The 24,322-nt window shown below is 39.6% G+C and overlaps 1 protein-coding gene across 1 annotated transcript in view; it reads right to left on the reverse strand.

Moving 5' to 3' along the window:
- Positions 1 to 6,224: 6,224 nt before the first annotated feature.
- Positions 6,225 to 24,322, reverse strand: part of ext2 (exostosin glycosyltransferase 2) — a 54,533-nt gene continuing 36,435 nt past the window's right edge. The window contains exons 10-15 of the mRNA XM_063012904.1: positions 23,919 to 24,108; positions 21,183 to 21,349; positions 16,855 to 16,998; positions 14,419 to 14,547; positions 8,698 to 8,780; positions 6,225 to 6,725 (exon numbers count right to left, since the gene is read on the reverse strand). Coding sequence (XP_062868974.1) covers positions 6,587 to 6,725; positions 8,698 to 8,780; positions 14,419 to 14,547; positions 16,855 to 16,998; positions 21,183 to 21,349; positions 23,919 to 24,108 — 852 coding nt within the window. The 3' untranslated portion in view covers positions 6,225 to 6,586. The remainder of the gene's footprint in view (positions 6,726 to 8,697; positions 8,781 to 14,418; positions 14,548 to 16,854; positions 16,999 to 21,182; positions 21,350 to 23,918; positions 24,109 to 24,322) is intronic.

Raw genomic sequence — 24,322 nt, forward strand, 5'->3', positions numbered from 1 at the left:
AAAGTAAACCTCTTCAGGAAAACCAGAGATGTATCTTTACAGGATTTGTTCTTTATCTATTGGGATAAAGCAATGCGTCTGAATCCAACTCCTGCACTTATAACATGAATATGTAGGTCCTGTTTGTAAACTGTAATTGTACAAAAACAGAATTGATTCTATTAGTTTTTATAATTTTTTTTTCCAAATGTGCCGAAATCTTTAGTCCAAGACATGTTATCAGCTTCACTTACCATATAGAAGCACTTTGTAGTTCTACAATTACTGACTGTAGTCCATCTGTTTCTCTACATGCTTTGTTAGCCCCCTTTCATGCTGTTCTTCAATGGTCAGGACCCCCACGGGACCAACACAGAGCAGGTATTATTTAGGTGGTGGATCATTCTCAACACAGCATTGACAATGACATGGTGGTGGTGTGTTAGTGTGTGTTGTGCTGGTATAAGTGGATCACACACAGCAGCGCTGCTGGAGATTTTAAATACCGTGTCCACTCACTGTCCACTTTATTAGACCTACCTACCTAGTTGCTCCACCTTGTAGATGTAAAGTCAGAGACGATCGCTCATCTATTGCTGCTGTTCGAGTTGGTCATCTTCTAAACCTTCATCAGTGGTCACAGGACGCTGCCCATGGGGCGCTGTTGGCTGGATGTTTTTGGTTGGTGGATTATTCTCAGTCCAGCAGTGACAGTGAGGTGTCCACTCACACCAGCACAACACACACTAACACACCACCACCATGTCAGTGTCACTACAGTGCTGAGATCATCCACCACCTAAATAATACCTACTCTGTAGTGGTGCGGGGAGAGTCCTGACCATTGAAGAACAGCTAACAAAGAGGGCTAACAAAGCATGCAGAGAAACAGATGGACTACAGTCAGTAATTGTAGAACTACAAAGTGCTTCTATATGGTAAGTGGAGCTGATAAAATGGACAGTGAGTGTAGAAACAAGGAGGTGGTTTTAATGTTATGGTTGATCAGTGTACATTCTGCAGACTAAGCCGATGTGCTCTTCTGGTTCCTTATCCGAATATATCATGTGTAATAATAATCAAGTCCAGTTTAAATATGATATGTGAAGTGTTGGGTCAGCCTGAAGTTTGAGCCCTGCTTCATTAATAATTTGGCAGCAGTACCTCGAACAAATGTCGAGCATTCCACATTTGACATCATACACCTCTGCTTATTTGAAACCAGCTCTGTCGTTTCATGAATTTGTGAAGCACAAAACGCTCAGACAAAACAAATCCAAATAATATCATTTCTAACACTATGATTTAGAAGCTTGAGTTAAAACGTTACAAACGTTACATTTTTACTAAGGTTCTTTATAGTAGAGATTCAACACGCAGTGCAGACTTGTGACTTTCTGAATAAAACCTCAATAAATAAGTATAAGTAGTGTCAGATGATGTCAGACAGGTATATTGCATGATGCATTAAAGCAGTTAATATTTTAACCTGTTTTATGCTCTGTGGCATCTTAAAAAATGCCCAGCAGGTCCTGTTGACCTTTATTTTGGATTAAAGTCCATATGCCTTTGAAAGAGGTTTATTATTATTATTTATTTTCTTTATGCATTTTCTCCCTTTTTTTTTCCTTTTTAGCGCGTCCAATTGCCCGATTGCATCATGCTTCCTCTCCACCAATGCCGATCCCTGCTCTGATTGAGGAGAACGAATCTAACCCACGCCCCCTCCGACACATGGGAAGCATGCCGTATGCATCTTATCACCTACACTTTGACGAGTGCAGTGCAGCTCAGCGTCGTGTACGGAGAGACACACCCTGAGAGCACTCTTTTCTCATCTCTGTGCAGGCGCCATCAATCAGCACCAGTCATGACAGAGAGATCCCATCCGGCTTAGTCCCACCCATATCTGAACAACAGGCCAATCGTTGTTCATGTGGCCGCCCAGCCTTAGCCGGCAGGCAGAGCTGTGACTCGATACGATGTATTCGAGATCCAGCTCTGGTTCCAGCGTGTGTTTTTATCGCTGCGCCATCTGAGCGGCCTTGAAAGAGGTTTATTATTAAAGCACGAATGTCAGAAGCTTCAGGAACATAAAGGAAAAGGGTTGCTGCACTTCCCAACAAAGTCTAACTGTACGCCTAATTAATACGATTGAACTCTTTTCAATTGATTTCTTTCCTGATGTGTTCGATTTTCAGATGCCGGTGTCTCCATCCATAGGGCATGAGGGGCTAAATGTAATGGTCTGATAATTATGTAAATGGTGTAATTTGTGTGATTTGCTAGAGCCCACAGTTAAAAGAACTTAACATAATGAAGCATGTATAAAAGATCAAAAATGTGTAGAATGTATGCCAAGACAATATCAAATCGCATCATGTGGTTGCCACATATAATACAAAGCAAGCTGCATTTTTTGAGTTGATTGTACTTATAAAGTCCACGAGTCAAGAATTACATTAGTAGCAGAACAGTTTGGCTTTATGTGGAAAAGTGCACTGATCCTTTGCACTGTATCGTCGGGAACTCTATATTACCCTAAATCTAACCAATTTTACACCAGCCAAATCATGCCTATGGATGTGCTGACAGCTCTTAGTCCTTTGTGTGATCCTTTAGTGTTCCCCTGCCATCAGGGGGGTTACTTAGAGGACGAAGTAACTATAGAGTTCTGGTGTTCCGAGAAAGGACAGTCCACACAGCTGTGAGCAGGGTAAATGCAAAACAAACATGCCTTGCACATGCTCCTCCTCAGCTGTCATGGCTCCTCTTTCAAAGTCCTGCACTGCCCCACGCTCGGTTCCCACAACTAAATCGACTCTCGGCAGCAGCCGAACATTCAGGCAGTTTTTCTAATTATCACCAGGACATCTGCCGAACAGAACTGTCACTCCTCTGTGCTATCTCAGTCCATCTCTGCCTGGCAGGATTGCTATTGGTTTAGGTTGCCATATTTATAAAAACTGGGTCACGAATGATTTCTAACCAGTTTGGCTAACGTATAAATGTAGGATCTTTAACAGAATACTGCAGATTTTTCTTTTCTTTGGTTTTTCAAATAAAAACTTTTGTGTACAGTATATTCAATATTAAGTCAAACTTGATTTGTAATAAAGGACTACAGAAAGCGAAGCGAAGTTGGTACGGATGAACTAAAAATGGACAGGATGTCAGATAAAAGCCTGCATATGTGCAAAAGTAGGACTTAAGCCATTTTAAGTCCATCCCTGCATTGTTCCTTGTCAATTCTAATACTACTGAAGCAGGCATATTCAAGTTTTAGAATAATATAATGCTTTTTGTGTGTGTGTGTGTGTGTGTGTGCATGTACAATTTTCTTTATGTATTAATTTTTGCTGTTCAGAAATACCTTTGAAATGTAATTAATTTGTTGTAAAGTATCCTTGCAAGGAATTTAATATTATTTTGTGTGCGTGTGCAGGTTCTTGTTTGTATTAGGTCGATTGCAAGCTTGGGGATTGAATGTGACTTTCTGTTATGCAAATGAACATCGCATTTCCCAAAGTTTTAAGCTTAATGTATGGCATTTTAGAACATTTACTTTTCAGCTTGTTAATATTCTATATATATTGTGTGATTTACAGTAAGTTATTGCACTTACATTTTGCAAAGGTTGATTTGCTAGTCTATGAGTTTTATTCTGGTCATTAATGAACTGGGTATGATATCACTATTAAGCATCCCCCCATTCTCCCAAGCCTATCATACACCACAATGAGTGCAACCGTGATTGTAAATGACTCAGCTACAAGTCAATACAATCTCTCTGAAAACGGTCCAAAACTCCCACTGGTTCTATATAAGCCTTTTCGCTCCAGGACAATTCCCACTCGACAGACTATTTTAAGATTCTGCCTTGTGAAATAACATCCATTCTCAAAGCTTGATCCACCACCAAGAAATTGGAGTAATAAAGCTACAGCGAAGTTCCTGTGATGAATGACAAAGGTCCATTAAATTCTATTCATTTCAGGGGAAGGGAGTTCTGTTTATTTAGACGTTTTATTTGAGGCTTTGTGTGTTTTCCCTCTAGATATTGTTCAATAAAAATAAGCTTAACATATTGAATGTTTTGTCATGTCAACCAAAGTGGTTTGGGTGGGATCTGAGTGGTTTAAAACTTCAGAATAAATCAGAAAACCTTTGTACTAACAATATAAAAAGACTATCATCACACACTTTATAGCAGGACAATGCCTGCTTATGTATAAAATTTATTAAGCTCTTATCCAAAGCAATGGAGATGAGAATATGATAATAACCACTACTCTCGTTGTGCTTGCTTTATCCCACACTACAATAACTGCCACACTCCATCTGACTAAACAGCAGACACACTGCAGACAATCTGGCTCTCACTATGTAATTGGTCATCGCTGACATTTCCACTATCCGACTTGTTGCTGGAACCTCCTTACCAGATTTTCTCTTTCTTGGTCAGGAAGCATCCAGACCAAGACTACATTTCTCTTCACAAGTTCACTCCCCATAGAGATGAAATGCATTTATCTCAGACATGCAGGCTCCTGCACTTAAATCATTCACAGAGCTCAGACATCTGTTCCTTTCCCAAGACAACAGAAACCATGAAAAAATAGCTCAGTCTTACAGTACCAGTGATGCCTTTTTTTTTTTTTTAGAAACACCATTTATTATGTAAAATAATTGCTAAAAAAACAGACAAATAATAATAATAAAAAAACTAAATGATACAGAAATCTATTAAAGTAAACAATGTGGGTTATGTAGTTCTTGGATGGACTTATAATAAAATATCAATTTATTAATTAATAATAATAACTACAATAAAACCTATCAGAGATATTGCTGTTGTGTGTCATATGTTTCCAACTCTTAATTACATTATTAAGAAATACTTATTAAGTGTGAATTACAGTATTTATATTTACAAGGACTCTAGTTTAAAATGAAAATAACTGAAATATCTTCAGAAAAAATAAATACTTTTGGTATTCGGTCATATTCACAAACTACGTTCATAATACAAGCTTCATTGGGATATGCTATTACTGGCTATAGTTCACTGTACAAATAACACATCCTTTCCCAAACATCCCTAAGAAATAATAATAATAAAAAAATATTTTCAGTGGTGCTTAATGTGTGCCTGAAATAAAACCCATAAATGACAAGTTTAAATGAAATGAAATCAATGAAATGCATCACTGTTTTTTTTCCAGTACTAACACTTGCATTGCCACAATGACTAATGCTGTAATACACTTAGCTAAAATAAACTGTTTAGTTTCATAATCAAATCAATTTATGTACCAGCCATAGTTCATTTTTAGTTAGTGTATTTACGATTTACAACAAGGGACACCGGCATCCCCAAATGTTCCAGAAGGTTAACACTTATTTTAAACAAACATTTTTAAATAGACTTATTTTAGACTCTATATTACTCCATACACTGATCAGCCATAACATTAAAACCACCTCCTTGTTTCTACACTCACTGTCCATTTTATCAGCTCCACTTACCATATAGAAGCACTTTGTAGCTCTAAAATAACTGACTGTAGTCCATTTATTTCACTACATACTTTTTTAGACTGCTTTTACCCTGTTCCTCAATTGTCAAAACCATTTATTTAGGTGGTGAATGCTAGATTTATTTAGGTAGTGTGTGTAGTGCTGGTACGAGTGGAGTTTTTAAATACCGTGCCCACTCTATTAGACACTCCTATGTAGTTGGTCCACCTTGTAGATGTAAAGTCAGAGACGATCGCTCATCTATTGCTGATGATTTGATGAGTTGGTCATCTTCTAGACCTTCATCAGTGGTCACAGGACGCTGCCTACAGGGAGCTATTGGCTGGATATTTTTGGTTGGTGGATTATTCTCAGTCCAGCAAAGACAGTGAGGTATTTAAAAACTCCAGCAGCACTGCTGTGTCTAATCCACTCATACCAGCACAACACACACTAACACACCACCACCACCACCACCACCACCACCACCACGTCAGTGTCACTGCTGTCTAGAGAATGATCCACCACCTAAATAATACCTGCTCTCTGGTGGTTTTGTGGGGGTCCTCACCATTGAAGAACAGGGTAAAAGCAGGCTTAAAAAGTATGTGGAGAAACAGATAAACTGCAGTCAGTAATTGTAGAACTACAAAGTGCTTCTATATGGTAAGTGGAGCTGATAAAATGGGCAGTGAGTGTACAAACAAGGAGGTGGTTTTGATGTTATGGCTGATCGGTGTATATGCTTCAACAAACTATGTAATATAGTACATTTTCAATGAGAATCAAGGAAAGGCCACAATTTCAGCTTCCAATTAAGGTCAGCAGTTTCTTTTACCCAAAGTAAAACCCAGATTTCAGTGTTATGCACAGTTATAAAACAAGTCCATCTTGTTTTTGCTATCCAGTTGTCAGCACACTTCCATCTTCAGGAAACAAAACACATGTAGCTACTGCACATACTCATCTGCCACATCAATCTCCAGAAGACGAGCACTTATTTAAAAGTCATTTAGGACTTTTAAGTAGTAGAATGTCAGTAAGTGCTAGAGCTTCGGCAGTGTGGTTCAGAGAAAAAATGGGGTTATCATAAACTTCCAATGTTTGGAAAGCTCTTGAGTTTCTCAGGAAAGTCATCCTTATATAGGACTGGATCAGCACGGTGCTCGACAACCTTCAGAGGCATGGTGCCAAACACTGAGGCAAATTTGTTTATGCACTCAGACCTAAAGAGAAAGAAAGAAAGACAATATTTTAAAAAACAGTATTAAAATAACACAAAAGCACGATGTGTACTCTTTAAAAAGCATAAGGGTTAATTGGAAGAAGTAAAAGCCCTAGTCAGGATGATCTAAAGAGATTATTTTGAGTTATTTTAAGACTGCTGCGAGTCTCACAGTTCAGTGTACATAGGGTTAGAACAGCTTTTATGGCAGGAAACATTAAAAGTAAGAAGCGTGACCAGAGAAACCCCATCCATCACACGAGTCTAGACTCAAAAGGACTCATGGTCTGAGGAGCCGGGTTCTAGTGGTAACAATGCTTACTTACTTCCCAGGTCATACACTTGTTACCACTAGAGTGAACCAGACACTTGCGCTACATTCAGATGAAATTAGACTGTATTAGAACAGGGCGTGTCCAATCTTTTTCACAGTGCTTCACAGTAGCTGTAGGTTGTCATACAAAACAAGCTCAAACTTATGGTCTGTCTGAAAACCTAGCGAGCTCGCTACATAGAGTTCACCACATTCTACACGTGCTCCCGAGAAGAAGGCTATCCAAATTCTTAAATACCTTAAAATGCTGCCTACTAAGGTGCCTTATTTCAAAGCCATGATCTGACTGAATGACGAGGGAGCATCCAATGCTTTCTGAGCGGTGAAGGAAAACCCAGCATTCAGTGCGGCACAACTTTTTTCACAGAAAAAATCACTGTCTAAGTCGTGTGTCTGAATAATCTGCCTTATGAGTTTGATGTCTTATTAGAATCCTCTCTACTAGCTGCCTAGGTAGCCAGTTGGCAGCAAGGAAGCTCACTAGGTTTTCGGACAGACCCAAAGTTTGGTCTTGATTCTTAAAATTAGCTGTATTTTGTATAGCTCCTGGTTCATATCACTGGTCATTTATGAAAAGAATGGACATTCTTGCTGCAAAGTTTCTGCATTTAAAGATAACTTTGAAACTTGAATAACAAAATGAGTACGTTTTTCTAAGCTATAACACTAGTTTGCTTAGAAAATCAAGAAGAGCTTTCCTTTACACCAAACTAGTTAAACCAGAGTTTTATAAAACTCACGTTGTTCACTGAAGCAGGTAATTAGATAACCAAAAGTCTTAGCAGCAAAAACAAACACTATTTGAAAGGGCGGCACAGTGGCTAAGTGGGTAGCACTGTCGCCTCACAGCAAGAGGGTCCTGGGTTTGATCCCCAGGTGGGGCAGTCCAGGTCCTTTCTGTGTGGAGTTTGCACGTTCTCCCCGTGGGTCTTTGTGGGTTTCCTTCAGGCGCTCCGGTTACCTCCCACAGTCCAAAAACATGCAGCCAGGCTAACTGGAGATACTGAATTGTCCTATAGGTATCTAGCCGCTAGGATGCAAAAAACAGTGCATTTTAGTGCCGGTCCCAAGCCCGGATAAATAGGGAGGGTTGTGTCAGGAAGGGCATCCGGCGTAAAAACAGTGCCAAATCAATAATGCGGATCACGATCTGCCGGTGACCTCTAACGGGAGCAGCCGAGGAAATAGATTGCCTTTAATTAAAAATATAAGTTTAAAACCTAAGCTTATTATATATACACTTTTTGTACCATTTGTGAAGGTCAATGAATCTGATAAAAATAAAATGGTACAAAGTATTGTAATTTCAGTGCTGAAACTTGAACGCCGATGTTCTATGCACGTCATGTCCATTTCAAACGACATCTTTTTCTGTAAGGCTGTACAGACTCGTGTAAGCTATTTTCTGTTCTTTGGCATAGCGTGAGTGCAGCACTTTTCATGTTTGGCTGAAAATGCAGTCTGTCCTGGAGAGAGAAGTTCTTATGTCTTTGGCTGCTGAATTCACAAGAACCACAATGAGGCTATTGTTGGAGAAAAGACACAATGTGTTTTGGATGCAAGCAGGACCAATGCCAAGTCCAGAGAGCTGCCAGAGCTCTCTATGCCCTGCATGTAATAAAGCCATTTAATACTGTACCTTTCTACCATGTGCGTCTGGTCTAAGGACAGCCCGTCTATTGCTGTGCACTCTGGGCACTTGAACTTCTTACGAGGCGTTACCTATGTGAAAGGAAGGAAAATGAATCTTAACATCTTTAGCACGTTAAAGGTACTTTACATTAAAAAAAACTTCCGTTAATATGTTAATTATGACATTTCATTATGATGATTAATGTTTTCAAACCAAAATCCTTATTAAAGGTTGAAAGTCACATTACACCTCCAGTATTAAAAACAATTATGCCTCTTTGACACACTTTAAATTTCTCTGTCACTAACGAGCACATGGCAATATGGCACACTTTTGTGTTAGTGTGAGTGTTCCATCGAAGGGAGTGGGGGTAGGTGGGAGTTGATGGCCTGGTGACAAGGTCTGGTAATAAGAGTGAGGTGTGCTGCCATGGTCAGGATAAACTAGCTAATCTGCTATGCCTTTTTTCTTCAGCCACATTTATTTTAGCCCATAAATGAACATCATTACTTCAGTTAACGTACACAAAAGATGGGTCATTTCTCAGCACTTTGTGCCCAAAAGAATATTTCTCAAATAATTCAGGTCTTTCACCATCAACTGTTCAAAATCTTAAGATACATTCAGTGTAATTAGTGTATTTACACTACAAAAACATGATTCTGTCACAGCTTTCTGGAGTATGTTAAAGGCATCAAATTCTACATTTGCTTACATCTACAAGTTGAGCAGAGAAAATTTTTTTTACTTTGTTTACAGATGTATCTTTTTATTGCATTCTAACTTGTCTTAAGATATTTTATATGGTACCACTGTAAACCTGTACAGACTAATGTAATCTGAAATTTTTTTTTAATGAGAAACAGTCATTAGTCAAATGGACTTCAGTAAACTGTTGTTGCTTTACACAACTCGCCATACATCAATTCTATGCAGAAACGCTTCCAAGTTCTGGGCCCAAAAATCTCAGATGGACCGAAAGACAAGAAAATGTGGGCTTTGGCCAGATGAGTCAACGTTTCAGCTAATGCTCCATGCCAAAGACAAAAAGGACAAGCCAAACCATTACAAGCCTGCATTAGTGTCCACGGCATGGCTTACTTGCACATGTGTGAAGGTGCCATTGACTCAGATTTGGATTTTTTTTTTATGTTGCCTTGGTTATTTCAACATGACAACACCAGGCCTTATTCTGCACATGCTACAATAGTGGGGATTCATAGATTTATAACAGAGTGCATGTGCTTGACTGGCTCGCCTGCAGTCCAGATCTGTCTCCTATTAAAAATGCTAAAAATGCAAATCTGAGACAATTAGTGTCCTCAGTTCCCAAATAATTAAAAATAGGGATGTCCCGATCACGTTTTTTTGTTCCCAATCCCGATCTTTAATTTTAATTTTAATTTCCAATACCGAGTCTCAAACCGATACTTGTATTTTCTAGATATTGTCTAGATAAGAAGTAGATAATACTGTTCACACAGTGCACACTTCAAGTACATTACAGTTATTCAAATTAATCCAATGTATATGTTGACATGAACAATAGCTCAGTACAACTGAATAGCTCTGCAGTGCTGTAGGAAAAAAATTGCCTGCCGTGTTGTAACTGTAACAAACTTTTCTGTGGTTGTATTGTGACAATGGTTTGATGGACGTTTCTACGCGAAGTGAGTGTGTTTTGACCCTTTGGGGCTTCTATAGTGCATGGAATAGCGTGCTTGGCTAACGCGATGACTCTAGCTGTCCGCTATTCGGTACCGTGACAGAAGAAGTTAATAAAGTGTTATGCTCCCGACAATTTGTGAATATACCGTGTATTTATTTCTTTATTAAGCAAGTGCATCACTACGACGCTCGGTTACATAACTAAGCCAATCAGAGTGCTTGATACTGAGATGTCGTTCAGTTATGTAACACGTAAACTCGTAAAAGCTGTATGTTATGGTCCTGAAGTTTTCATACTGGGATTAAAAGTTATTGTTTTGTGAACCGGAGTGATCCTTGACTCACACACCATACAAATAGTAAAATTCTATGAACGCAGCTCTGCTCCTACCGCCTCGTGAAACGCTCGCATTGCAGACATTACATCTCACTGTTGGACTTGTTTCACTTTACAATTTAAAGTATTTCCACACAGCGGACATGCTGATGTAAAACAAAGGATCGGAATTAGGATCGGCCTTAGTAAAGCCGATACCGATCAGTTAAAAAATGCCTTGATCGGCCCCGATTCCGATCTTTGAGATCGGATCGGGACATCCCTAATTAAAAAGTGTAATTAATCGAAAACATGATTCTGTCACAGCTTTCTGGAGTATGTTAAAGGCATCAAATTCTAAATTTGTTTATAGCACCTCGAAGGGCGCTCCTACCAAGTGTCATGGAGAGGATCCATAACTCCCCCATGCACTCTCTCAACCGGTGTTCCTCAGGGCTCTGTACTTGGCCCACTTCTTTTCTCTATCTACACCCGCTCTCTGGGTAAGGTCATAGCCTCCCATGGCTTCTCCTATCACTCCTATGCAGATGACAATCAGCTAGTTCTATCTAAAACTTAATCCCAGCAAGACAGAGATGTTGCTCATTCCCGGAGATCAGTCTCCAACCCAGGACCTAGTCATTTCTCTTGATGACACCCAGATCAGACCATCTGATAAGGTAAGAAGCCTTGGTGTTGTCCTGGATAACCAGCTGACCTTCTCTCCTTATATAGCCAACATGACAAGATCGTGCCGGTTCCTCCTGTACAACATCAGGAAGATTCGACCATTTCTCTCCAGGGAAGCTACCCAGATTCTGGTCCAATCACTTGTAATCTCACGGTTGGACTACTGCAACTCCCTCCTGGCAGGAGCTCCCATGTCCACTATTAAACCCTTGCAGTTCATTCAAAATGCAGCTGCCCGTCTGGTTTTTAACCAGCCCAAACACTGCCACATCACCCCACTGCTGCGTTCTCTTCACTGGCTTCCTGTAGCTGCACGCATTCAGTTTAAAACACTGATGCTCGCCTACAAAGCCAAAAATGGACCAGCCCCAAGCTACCTTCGTGGTCTAATCAAACCCCGCTCTGTACCACGCAAACTCCGAGCCACTAGTCTCGCTCGACTTGATCCTCCACCCAGGACTAAAGGAAGACGAGCATCAAGGCTCTTCTCTGTTCTAGCACCCAAGTGGTGGAATGAACTTCCTCTGTCTGTCCGAACATCTGAGTCTCTTGCTGTCTTTAAAAAACAATTAAAAACCCACCTCTTTACTAAGCAGTTAAGCTGACTTGTACTTATTTACTAAAATTTTTCTTCCATTTCCAAAAAAAAAACAAAAAAAAAACACTTTGGTTCTAACAGGTTTCAGCAGATTTGTGTTCTTTGACTGTTGTTTACTAAAACTTGAGAAATGAAATGTTTACTATGGAAGCACTTCTGTAAGTCGCTCTGGATAAGAACGTCTGCTAAATGCAGAAAATGTAAATGTAAAATATCTACAAAATACAACTAAGTTGAGCAGAGAAAAAAAAATGTTTACTTTGTTTACAGATGTATCTTTTTTATTGCATTCTAACTTGTCCAAACGTTTCAGCTAATAGGGTTTGTAGTTTTACTGTTAGTCAGACATGTAAAATTCGTTTAGCCACATCTGTCTAGATGTAAGACTTCACATCAGGTAATTCACATTTTAACAATACAGTCAGTGTGGTATCCGCATCTTCTGTTTCAAGGAACCGTCAACTGAAGAAAATGAATGGATCTCACCTTCCTAAAGCATTAATCTAATAAAGCCTCCTTTGTCAGTTATCAGTTCATTACTTAATTATTAGCAACCCTAACAAACTAAAAAGCATTCTGCACAGCACAAGCAACAAACTTGACCTGAAGGTGGTGTGTGTGTGGCATTAGGAGGAGAGCAGAGAACTTGATCCGACTGACTATGCACAGTTTTGGGCTCTGTTGAGCTTAGAAAAACATATCACATTGGAGAGAGGCAGCCAGTGACACCCAGATAACAGAGGTTAAAGCTGGGGCTTCAGAGGCCATACTGCACCTGGACCGAGTCACCACAGTCTGGAGACTGGGGAGAGGGGGGCGAAAGTTGATCAGAGCCAAAGAACTTTATACTATCAGACTGCCTACATCCTTTAAGGAAGCACTCTTTAGCTTCACCTCGGGGAGAACTTAGTCCTTAACTGGCTAGAAAACACCTTTGGGAACACAACTGAGTGCTGAAAAACAAACATGCACTGTACAGCAGAGATGTTCACAAGTCACAAAATACGAGTCCGAGTCAAGTCACGAGTCTTTAGGCTAGAGTCCGAGTCACGAGTCTTTAGGCTAGAGTCCGAGTCAAGTCACAAGTCTTTAGACTAGTCACGAGTCAATATAATATACACTAAACATATATTGGAAATGTAGTGTAGAAATAAACAAATGATATGTAAGTTCAGATAAAAAACAACAGATAAGCAACTGTATTTTGCCGTTTTACTTAGTGCCTTTACTTTCCTAGTCATTGTGCAAATGAATGTAATTTCCGTAACAAGAAGGCACCAGTTAAAAGCTTACCTTAGCTTATGTTCTTCCAGATGCTATTACATTTATAACCGTGTGTTGTCCCATTAGAAATATAATCCATTATTTTGTAAATGTGTGTTTATAATTTAAAACCTCCAAACTTTTCCCGGTTGTGAAGTAAAACACGAACTCGTTAGAAAGCCAATCAAGTGTTTCATTGACACATCTGAATAAATGCAAATAACAGCATTTCTTACTAAAAATGAAAATCAGAAGGTCTGATTGGTTCTTTCAACCATTAGTGCCAATCCTGTAGGAGCGTTTCATTCACCCCAGTTGTTCCTGTGAAGTGCACTACATAGGGTATTCCACCATTTTAAGTAAGATTCCAATCCAAAGGTAATGAAAATGTTCAAATTATATATATACAATTGTCACACGTAACTAATGTTGATGCTAGGGACTCGTTGTTTATGAGTCATTTTTTTGCGAGTCATGAGTTGAGTCCCAGTCATTTGAAACGAGTCCGAGTCGAGTCTGAAGTCGCTGTGTGTGCGACTTATGTGCAACTCTGACTCGAGTCACAGACTTGAGTCCCTATCTCTGCTGTACAGTGGTACCTTGTAACTCAACATCCCCTAAACCCTAAAACCTTTCAAACTTGACGCCCTTCATCGAGAAATTAGTACCCTTAAACTCAATGTTTACCTTGGTCTGAGAAGTTGTCTAAAACACATCATTAAAAAAAGCTTAATGTGACTTAATATAGTAAAAGAATGACATAGAAACACTAAACCTCTTTTAATTATTACTGCTCATAAGTTATCTCCACTAATGAAATTCCTCACTCATTTTAGTACAATAAGCTTTGTGCACCGCCACACTCCATAGGAAATAATGGCACAGCCAACGCAAAAAATTTTTTTTAAATTGTATTTCAGTGTTTTTTCTATTATATTTGTGTTATTTTCAGAGTATAAGTGTCAAAAACAACCCCATTATTTTACATTTGCCTAAAAAACATGCAGTTCCACAGGACCATGTAACGCATTAACAGGTTTCCCATACATCCTTATAAGGAAAAAATACCTTGAAACACCTTTTAAACTTGACGCCACTCCGAGAATCAATTGATTGAGTTTTAAGGTACCACTGTATTTGCACTAGATTAGAATGAAAGCATGCATTTCCAAATAAACCTTAATTTAAATACCTTTATGGGAGCTTTGCCAGTGATGTTAGCCACAAGAAAGTTCATGGCAATATCCTCACAGTTCATATGCGCGTCTACCCAGTTCTTGATGTCTCCAGGCATTTTATACGTGTACAGATAATTGAAGTACTGAAAGAAAATAAGTTTGCATGATTAAAAAGAAAAAAGCATGACGAATGCATCTTGGATAAAAGCTTTATCATCTATATGTTTAACAGCTTCATAAATCTGTAACAAGAGACCATTTTGATGAACTGGTTCTGTCAGAGTGCTGCATAACAGAGGGTAGGACCGATAACCCTCCACCTCTGAGTAATACAGAAAGGATGAGTGCACTACAGGAAAGAATAAAGTACTACAACTAATATTTTAGTTGGCTAATAATTTAAGCTGATGTTTGGGTTTCACAGATACACTGAGCAATGAGAGAAATCAGGCCGATAAAGAACCAATTAAATCTGTGTAGACTAGAATTACATACATTAATGTACACCAGCAGCCATAACATTAAAACCACCTCCTTATTTTTACACACATTGTCCATTTTATCAGCTCCACTTCCCATTTAAGAGCACTTTGTAGTTCTACAATTACAGACTGTAGTCCATCTGTTTCTTTACATACTTTTTTAGCCTGCTTTCACCCTGTTCTTCAATGGTCAGGACCCCCACAGAGCAGATATTATTTAGGTGGTGGATCATTCTCAGCACTGCAGTGACACTGACATGGTGGTGGTGTGTTAGTGTGTGTTGTGCTGGTATGAGTAGATAAGACACAGCAATGTTGATGGAGTTTTTAAACACCTCACTGTCACTGCTGGACTGAGAATAGTGCACCAACCAACAATATCCAGCAAACAGCACCCCGTGGGCAGCATCCTGTGATCACTGATGAAGGTCTAGAAGATGACCAACTCAAACAGCAGTTGACAGTGAGTGGACACGGTATTTAAAACCTCCAGCAGCGCTGCTGTGTCTGATCCACTCATACCAGCACAACACACACTAACACACCACCACCATGTCATTGTCACTGCAGTGCTGAGAATGATCCACCACCTAAATAATACCTGCTCTGTGGTGGTCCTGACAATTGAAGAACAGGGTGAAAGCAGGCCAAAAATGTAGAGAAACAGATGGACTACAGTCAGTAATTGTAGACCTAAAAAGTGCTTCTATATGGTAAGTTGAGCTGATATGGACAGTGAGTGTAGATAGATAAACAGATAGATAGATAGATAGATAGATAGATAGATAGATAGATAGATAGATAGATAGAACTAGAAACACGGAGGTGGTTTTAATGTTATGGCTGATCAGTGTAGTTTTTTTTTTTTTTTTTTTACAAATCATTTAAACACAATTACAGTTTAGAAAAACAGAAGAAGTAGACAGATAGAACATTTTTACCAATGTTCTACAAAATTAGGTATTAGGTATACGTTCCTGGTGAATACATAAACAGGTTATTTTATAAGCTACATCTATCTACCAAACAAACAGATAAACTTTGAGGGAATACAGTTACTAACTGTTGGTCATATGTTGCTTTGTGCACCGTTGCCAGGTAAAAGGTACTCCTATATAACCCTCTGACCAGATGTTATTTTGCATTCTCAGCACTGCTATGACAATAACAACATGGTAAAGCGTGTTGTACTGATATGAGTGTAGCAAGTGCAGCAGTGTTGTTGGGATTTTTTCTATTTATTTATGCATTTTCTCCCTTTTTCTCCTGATTTAGCATAGTCAGTTATTCCTCCGCTGCTTGGGAAGGAGGGTATAGTCGCCTGCTCCACGCCCCCTCCGACGAATGTGAGGTCCCCCGCCCCCTTCGTTTTGCCGCCTCCACTTTTGCACAGGCACCTCAGGCTGCTAACCAAAGTCCTTACACAGCTTTTGAAGACCCCACCCACTTTATTAGTTCGGTCTTTTCCCACCCAGCAGACTCGGTGCAGGCACTGCCAATTATGCCCGCTAGATGGCACCCAGCCAACCGGTAGCAGAGCTAAGATTCGAACCGAGGTGTTCAGAATCTCAGAGCAATGGAAAAAAAAATAAAAATCATAATAACACTGCTGGACCTGCTACACTCATACCAGAACAACACACACCACCATGTCATTACCATGTTAGTGCAATTGCACTGGTGAAAATGGTTTACCATCCAGACATCATATGGACAGTTGGGGTTCTATGGGCGTCCCTTTCAAGTGATACATGCTTTACAGTGTACAGAGCGATAGATGTCTGTACACAGTTATTACACACCCACAAAGTTTATCTGTATGGTAGGCGCAGCTTATAAAACAAATCAATGAACGTATGTACCAGAGAGACATACCTAATCAAATATACTGATACCCTACTATAAAATACATTTACCAACATTCTGGCTAATGTCCACACCTAGGTACAAATACACAAAATACAATACCTTATGGTAGAATGCAGCTCCAGTTAACACCATAGACACTTCATTAGTCCATTCAGACTCATATTTCCACTTCCCCATTTCATGGTCCCACAAGTGAAGACGACCAGGATATCCCACCAGCCTGTCAGGGAATTCCCGCCACACCTGGCAGCACAAATAAGAAATAGAAATAACACAAAACTTTCCATGATGCTCTCAAATGAAGACTATTATAAATAATCATTTAAAATAACTTAAAATGGTCACACATTTGAAGTCTCAGTTAAATGTCTCTCTTTATTTAAAAACAGCAGCAAGACCTTTGATATATGGCCCACATCCAGTTTAAGATCTACAGATCCTGACATTATTGGATGTCACTCCAGGAGTTTGTCTGAAATGCTAGACACCCAACTCGAGAGCCTATTTCATACAATTATCATAAACTGTGCTCATTTCTCTCAATAGGGTATAAATGGCTGCAGGTGAGCTGGAGAAATGCAGGTATGGTCAGCATTAGCCAGTCATCTGCCTTCAAACAGCTAAATGGTATAAGAAACTGTACTGAATAGTAAAAACCCATAGGCATTCATACATCTTTAGCAACAACTTGTAAACGTCATGGTCCCAACGTGGGTCCGAAAATTATATATGATATATAATACTGGAATCTGTAACACTGTAGATCACATAAAGCAGTCAATGCTTTGGTATAGCTGTCAAGAATAGTATCAGTTGAAGCTCTTGTTTTATTTAAAATGGAAAAAGCAAAACATTATAAATGAACAAAGTGCCTAATGGGTAGAGCTTTGGGCTGGTTTAAATCCAGGCTCTGCTATGCAGCCACTTTTGGGTCCTTAAGCAAGGCCCTTAACCCTGTCTGCTCCAAGGGCACCATAAAATGGAAGACCCTGCGCTCTGACCCCAACTTCCAAACAAGCTGGGCATTCAGTAAAAAAAAAAAATTGTACTGTACATGAGTATATGTATACAGGTTCTTCTCAAAAAATTAGCATATTGTGATAAAGTTCATTATTTTCCATAATGTAATGATAAAAATTAAACTTTCATATATTTTAGATTCATTGCACACCAACTGAAATATTTCAGGTCTTTTATTGTTTTAATACTGATGATTTTGGCATACAGCTCATGAAAACCCAAAATTCCTATCTCAAAAAATTAGCATATTTCATCCGACCAATAAAAGAAAAGTGTTTTTAATACAAAAAAAGTCAACCTTCAAATAATTATGTTCAGTTATGCACTCAATACTTGGTCGGGAATCCTTTTGCAGAAATGACTGCTTCAATGCGGCGTGGCATGGAGGCAATCAGCCTGTGGCACTGCTGAGGTGTTATGGAGGCCCAGGATGCTTCGATAGCGGCCTTAAGCTCATCCAGAGTGTTGGGTCTTGTGTCTCTCAACTTTCTCTTCACAATATCCCACAGATTCTCTATGGGGTTCAGGTCAGGAGAGTTGGCAGGCCAATTGAGCACAGTAATACCATGGTCAGTAAACCATTCACCAGTGGTTTTGGCACTGTGAGCAGGTGCCAGGTCGTGCTGAAAAATGAAATCTTCATCTCCATAAAGCTTTTCAGCAGATGGAAGCATGAAGTGCTCCAAAATCTCCTGATAGCTAGCTGCATTGACCCTGCCCTTGATAAAACACAGTGGACCAACACCAGCAGCTGACATGGCACCCCAGACCATCACTGACTGTGGGTACTTGACACTGGACTTCAGGCATTTTGGCATTTCCTTCTCCCCAGTCTTCCTCCAGACTCTGGCACCTTGATTTCCGAATGACATGCAAAATTTGCTTTCATCCGAAAACAGTACTTTGGACCACTGAGCAACAGTCCAGTGCTGCTTCTCTGTAGCCCAGGTCAGGCGCTTCTGACACTGTTTCTGGTTCAAAAGTGGCTTGACCTGGGGAATGCGGCACCTGTAGCCCATTTCCTGCACACGCCTGTGCACGGTGGCTCTGGATGTTTCTACTCCAGACTCAGTCCACTGCTTCCGCAGGTCCCCCAAGGTCTGGAATCGGCCCTTCTCCACAATCTTCCTCAGGGTCCGGTCACCTCTTCTCGTTGTGCAGCGTTTTCTGCCACACTTTTTCCTTCCCACAGACTTCCCACTGAGGTGCCTTGATACAGCACTCTGGGAACAGCCTATTCGTTCAGAAATTTCTTTCTGTGTCTTACCCTCTTGCTTGAGGGTGTCAATGATGGCCTTCTGGACAGCAGTCAGGTCGGCAGTCTTACCCATGATTGCAGTTTTGAGTAATGAACCAGGCTGGGAGTTTTTAAAAGCCTCAGGAATCTTTTGTAGGTGTTTAGAGTTAATTCGTTGATTCAGATGATTAGGTTAATAGCTCGTTTAGAGAACCTTTTCATGATATGCTAATTTTTTGAGAAAGTTTAATTTTTATCATTACATTATGGAAAATAATGAACACAATATGGTCACAATATGCTAATTTTTTGAGAAGGACCTGTATATGGCAGTGGTAACTCGGTGGTTAAGGTACTGGACTAGTAATCAGAAGATTGCAGGTTCAAGCCTCACCACTGCCAAGTTGCCACTGTTAGGCCCCATATCAGTCATATTCATAATTGTAAGTCGCTGTGTAAATAAGCATCTGCTAAATGCCACAAAAGTCAAATGTAATGAGACCACTGTTTAACGCCCTTAGTACTTAAAGACTTAAAGATGCATGTTTAGGGCAGTGGTAGCGCCGCAGTTAAAGTACTGGACTAGTAATCAAAAGTTTGCATGTTCAAGCCCCACTGCAGCCAAGTTGCCAATGTTTGGCACCTGAGCAAGGCCCTTAACCCTCAACTGCTTGAGTTATAAGTTGCTTTGGATATAAGTGTCTGCTAAATGCCACAAATGTAAATGGATATATGACTAGTAAAGGCATTCTTCTTCTAAATAGTGCCCCATGCAGAGGTCTGGACAGTCTAACAGTACTAGGCAGCACCTCATTTGGATAATAAAACAGCTTGAAAATGTATTTTGTAACCAGCCAAGAGTCTTTCTAACCTTGTCTTAGGAAATGTTGTCCATTCATCCTTGCAAAATGCTTCCAGCTCCAAGATATTCTTGGGCTGTCTTGTCTTACTTGCACAACATGTCTGAAAACTACTCAAAACTTTGAAGGCCATTCCAAAAGCTTCAGCTTGCTTTTCTTAAAGTAGTTTATATAGGATTTTAAGGTTTGTTTTGGACCAATGGCCTGTTGTGTAAGCCAAATCTCTGAGCCTTAGTATCTTTACATATACCCAAGGTTAAAGAAGAATATGGTCATTTATTACATTCTGGAATTGCCTGATATGCCGGTTACTCAGGTAGCACAACATTAAAATTATGCTAGCCCACCACTTTTATAGGGGGCTAAAACAGATAAAACTGTGCAAAATCAGGTATGTAGACCAGATCGATCTGCTGTGGTGATCCCTAAATACAGGAGCAGTCAAAAGAAAACAAGAGGCCTAAAAGCCAACAAGACAATCAGGGGCTAAACTGCTAATTACAGATTTTACATCTGGAATTTTTTTGCTGTACTTTAGTTTGTACTTTTGTAGTTAATTCATTTTTAATACAAAAAATTATGTAACCCCTTTTTTAATTATTTGATGCAGGTATTATTTTTAACTAGGCAGTTGTAGTTCAACGTTTAAGGCATTAGATTGCCCCCAAAATAGCCAAGTTGTTGGTTGTTGTTTTTTTTTTTGCTATTGTAGGTCGCTTTTAATAAAGCATCTGCAAAATGTTTACCTGAAAAGAGTAATAAACAATTATTTTCAATTAAAAATAAGTAAAGTATCTCATTTGTGAAGAGCCGCCCAAACTGTAATCACATATTTCTGTAAGTGCTACTTTTTTTTGGCTGCTCTTGTATTTTAGTGGTCAACAACAATCTGGTTTTTACTTCAGATGCTTCTCCTGAGAGGGCAACAAAAAGTGCACCTTAATAGCCCCACTGAAGTATCTCATTTGGAAATAGGTGCCCCAACAGTTTCATAAAACTGTAACCACATATTTTGATAGGTACTAATATTAGTACTAAAGTTTGGGGGTCCTTTTCTTTAATCTGAACACCAGCTGTGATTTGGTTGAAGTTTAGGATACTTTTGTTTACTAATTTGACCTAATAGGATCCAGACATCCAAACACAAGTGTGGATTGGGATCCTTTATTGCTCAGATGGGTCCGCAGTATATAAAGATGTTTATCGAAAAGTTACAAGCATTTGTGCCGATCACTTGTAAATCAGGTTTAAACTAGATGTACTTATATTGACTAGACATGAAATGCATCCTTGTGCAAAAACCCTCCTACCTCATATCCAAACTGCAGCTCATCAGAGGTTAGCATGATAATGTCATCATCAATGGCCAACACTGCCTCTGTCTCGATCTCATCAAAGGGAAAAAAGCGATTGCTGAGCTTGTTCTCCTTGGTGCGCACCACTTTCAGAGGAACAGCAATTTTTGGCCAGAGAGAGTCTGTACATTTCGAGAAAAGACAAGTGTAAGTTAAAACGGAACAGTGTGGCAACCTTGTTGCAGATAGAGATGAAGAATGGCTAGAAGATGACGACTGGTGAAAAGAAAATGGTCTAATAAACCAGTTCCTCAAAGCACATGAGTCTGACCGCAATGACATTCTTTATAGGGCAAGAAAGACAACACTGTGTTTCCAGTTGTGCAACAGCTAGGGAGTGCTCCATAGCACGGAAATGATAGATAGTACATACCCTGTCACCTAATAAAACTGGAAAGAACGTCCAGCTAAAACAGAGAGCCTGAGAGAATACAAGGAAGTCTGTAATTAAACTCTAGAAGAATACTTCTTTTTTATCCTGAAGTACAGAGGAAAAGACTCACTCTAAATCTGCAGGATTACATGAAATAATAGCTTCAAAAAAGACTTTTATTAAAGACTTCAAAAAATTCTCTTATTTAAAATGAGTATTTAAACACAACTGTATTCAACATGTGCCTTGCAGCATTTACTATGAAGGTAAAGCACCCTTATCAAAAAATACTGCAATTAATCCAGGAAAACCCCACAGCAAACAGTTTGTCAATAAGTGTAAAAATCAGAGCGCATTCTGTCTCCAGAAAACAACTATGAGACCTAAAATGCTCTCAAATGTCTACAATTACCTTCATACACTGAACTGCCAAAACGGAACCATTTCAAAATCACCTCAGCTAATAAAGTCTCCAGTGAAAACCAAAGAATTTCCTATTTTACCTTTTAAGTCCATTAAGTCAACGGAAAAAATCCCCCCAAAGCCCCAAAAAATATTTAAAACTACAATCGATTATTGCCAGCACCTCATTACCCTGACTAGTCGTTCTTGGACTAAGAAAAAAAAAAAATCAGCAATTGCAGTGACAAGCAGGAAACCAATCCTCATCTCAGCCTAAGCTTCAGGTTGACCTGCAAGCAGCCCTTATTAGTTCTAATGGCTCCCAAAGCTCCTGCCTGGCTTCACCGACGCCTCTAATCAAAGGCAACAGTGGCCCATTAGGCCACTTCAAAGTATACTGTGGCATAATTGCATTACTAAAATCTACGCAGAGGACATATTTAATTTCGTACTCCAAGCTGTAAGTGTAAGGGCTCCATAAACAGCCACATAGCTTGGTCACCTTGTTAAGAGCGCCACAATAAATAACTACTAATATCAGCTTACTTTGACTTTAATGAGCCATAAATTTGTTGCAATCTGAAGGAAAAATAGGCAGTTAAGATGGAAAACTTGCTGTAGTGAAACTCTACAGAGAACTGGATATACACTATATTGCCAAAAGTATTCGCTCGTCTGCCTTCACACGCATATGAACTTGAGTGACATCTCATTCTTAATCCATAGGGTTTAATATGATGTCGGCCCACCCTCTGCAGCTATAACAGCTTCAACTCTTCTGGGAAGGCTTTCCACAAGGTTTAGGAGTGTGTTTATGGGAATTTTTGACCATTCTTCCAGAAGCGCATTTGTGAGGTTATGTTGGACGACAAGGCCTGGCTCGCAGTCTCCTCTCTAATTCATCCCAAAGGTGTTCTGTCGGGTTGAGGTCAGGACTCTGTGCAGGCCAGTCAAGTTCTTGCACACCAAACTCGCTCATCCATGCCTTCATGGACCTTGCTTTGTGCACTGGTGCGCAGTCATGTTGGAACAGGAAGGGGCCTTCCCAAACTGTTCCCACAAAGTTGGGAGCATGAAACTGTCCAAAATCTCTGGGCGGGTCCGTAAAATTTTATTTTATATGAAACCAGTCCATGGTGCAAAAAAGGTTGAGGACTGCTGTTTTAGATTATCTTGTGTTGTTAGTTTATCTTTCAAATTGGTGATCCTGTGTTCTCAGCATCACGAAAATGTCACCAACTATGTGGGCAAATAACTATGTGGACCTATAAATGAGATTGTTAGACATCCTGTTCCAAAACTACTGGCATTTTTACAGTCAGGCATTGATGTTTGATGAGGTGGCCAGGCTCACAATGGACATTCGCATTGAAAATGGTTAAATTGTCACTGACAAACCCGAATGCAAATACATTGCACTTGTACACCTCAGTAATAAGGAACAGTGGTATATGACATGGTGTATACATACATTGGAAGCTCCCTCGTTACTCTGTCTGTTAACATCTTTGAAATGAGGCACCTTAGTAGGTAGCATTTTAAGGTCTCTAAGGACTGAGACAACCTTCTTCCTAGACGCGTGTATGATGACATAAAATGCTGTCTATGTAGAGTGTTGAGGTCATGGCTTTGCGCAAGCTGGAGAAATTCCTACACACCAAACTAATCAAATCTTGTCTTTATGGACGTTTCTTTGCTCACAAGGCCACAGTCTTATTACTACAGGAAAGCACCTACCCCTAACTGCTGATTCGATTGGATTTATTTTACACACACCTGAACTCAGTAACTAGAAAGAATGGCATATGAGATGGTGTATATACAAACATTAGGGCGGACAGCATAGGTTATTGTTAATACCAATTCACATATAGTTTTAGCTCAATTATAATATCATTTAGACATATTTTACAAACCTTCAGGTGGGCTTTTGTTCTGGTTATTCCAAACAACCAGTAGCTTGGCCAGACTGGGCACTTTGGAGATCTCAGTGATGACCCTGAAGAGACTCTCCACCCGGTCGTAAGTCAGAACCACAGCAGTGAAACCAGGGGACCGAGGAGGAATCAGTGGGAGGAAAAGTGGGCTGTTTACACTGGACCATTTCTTTGGGAAAAATACAAAAACACAATACATTAAGTCAAGTATAAAGAAACAAGGCAATTTGAAGCCAAATATGTTCTTATTTCTATAGTTAGAATGACAGTAAACGTTTTTATGACTTGGTTTAATACAAAGTGAGGTCCGGTGCATGATAAATAAAGCCTTTAAATGGAATTCTTTAAATGTAAGGACTACTTAAAAAACTACAAACTGGCAG

Source organism: Trichomycterus rosablanca, chromosome 17 (assembly GCF_030014385.1).
Source record: "Trichomycterus rosablanca isolate fTriRos1 chromosome 17, fTriRos1.hap1, whole genome shotgun sequence".
In the NCBI taxonomy this organism is placed as follows: Eukaryota; Metazoa; Chordata; class Actinopteri; order Siluriformes; family Trichomycteridae; genus Trichomycterus; species Trichomycterus rosablanca.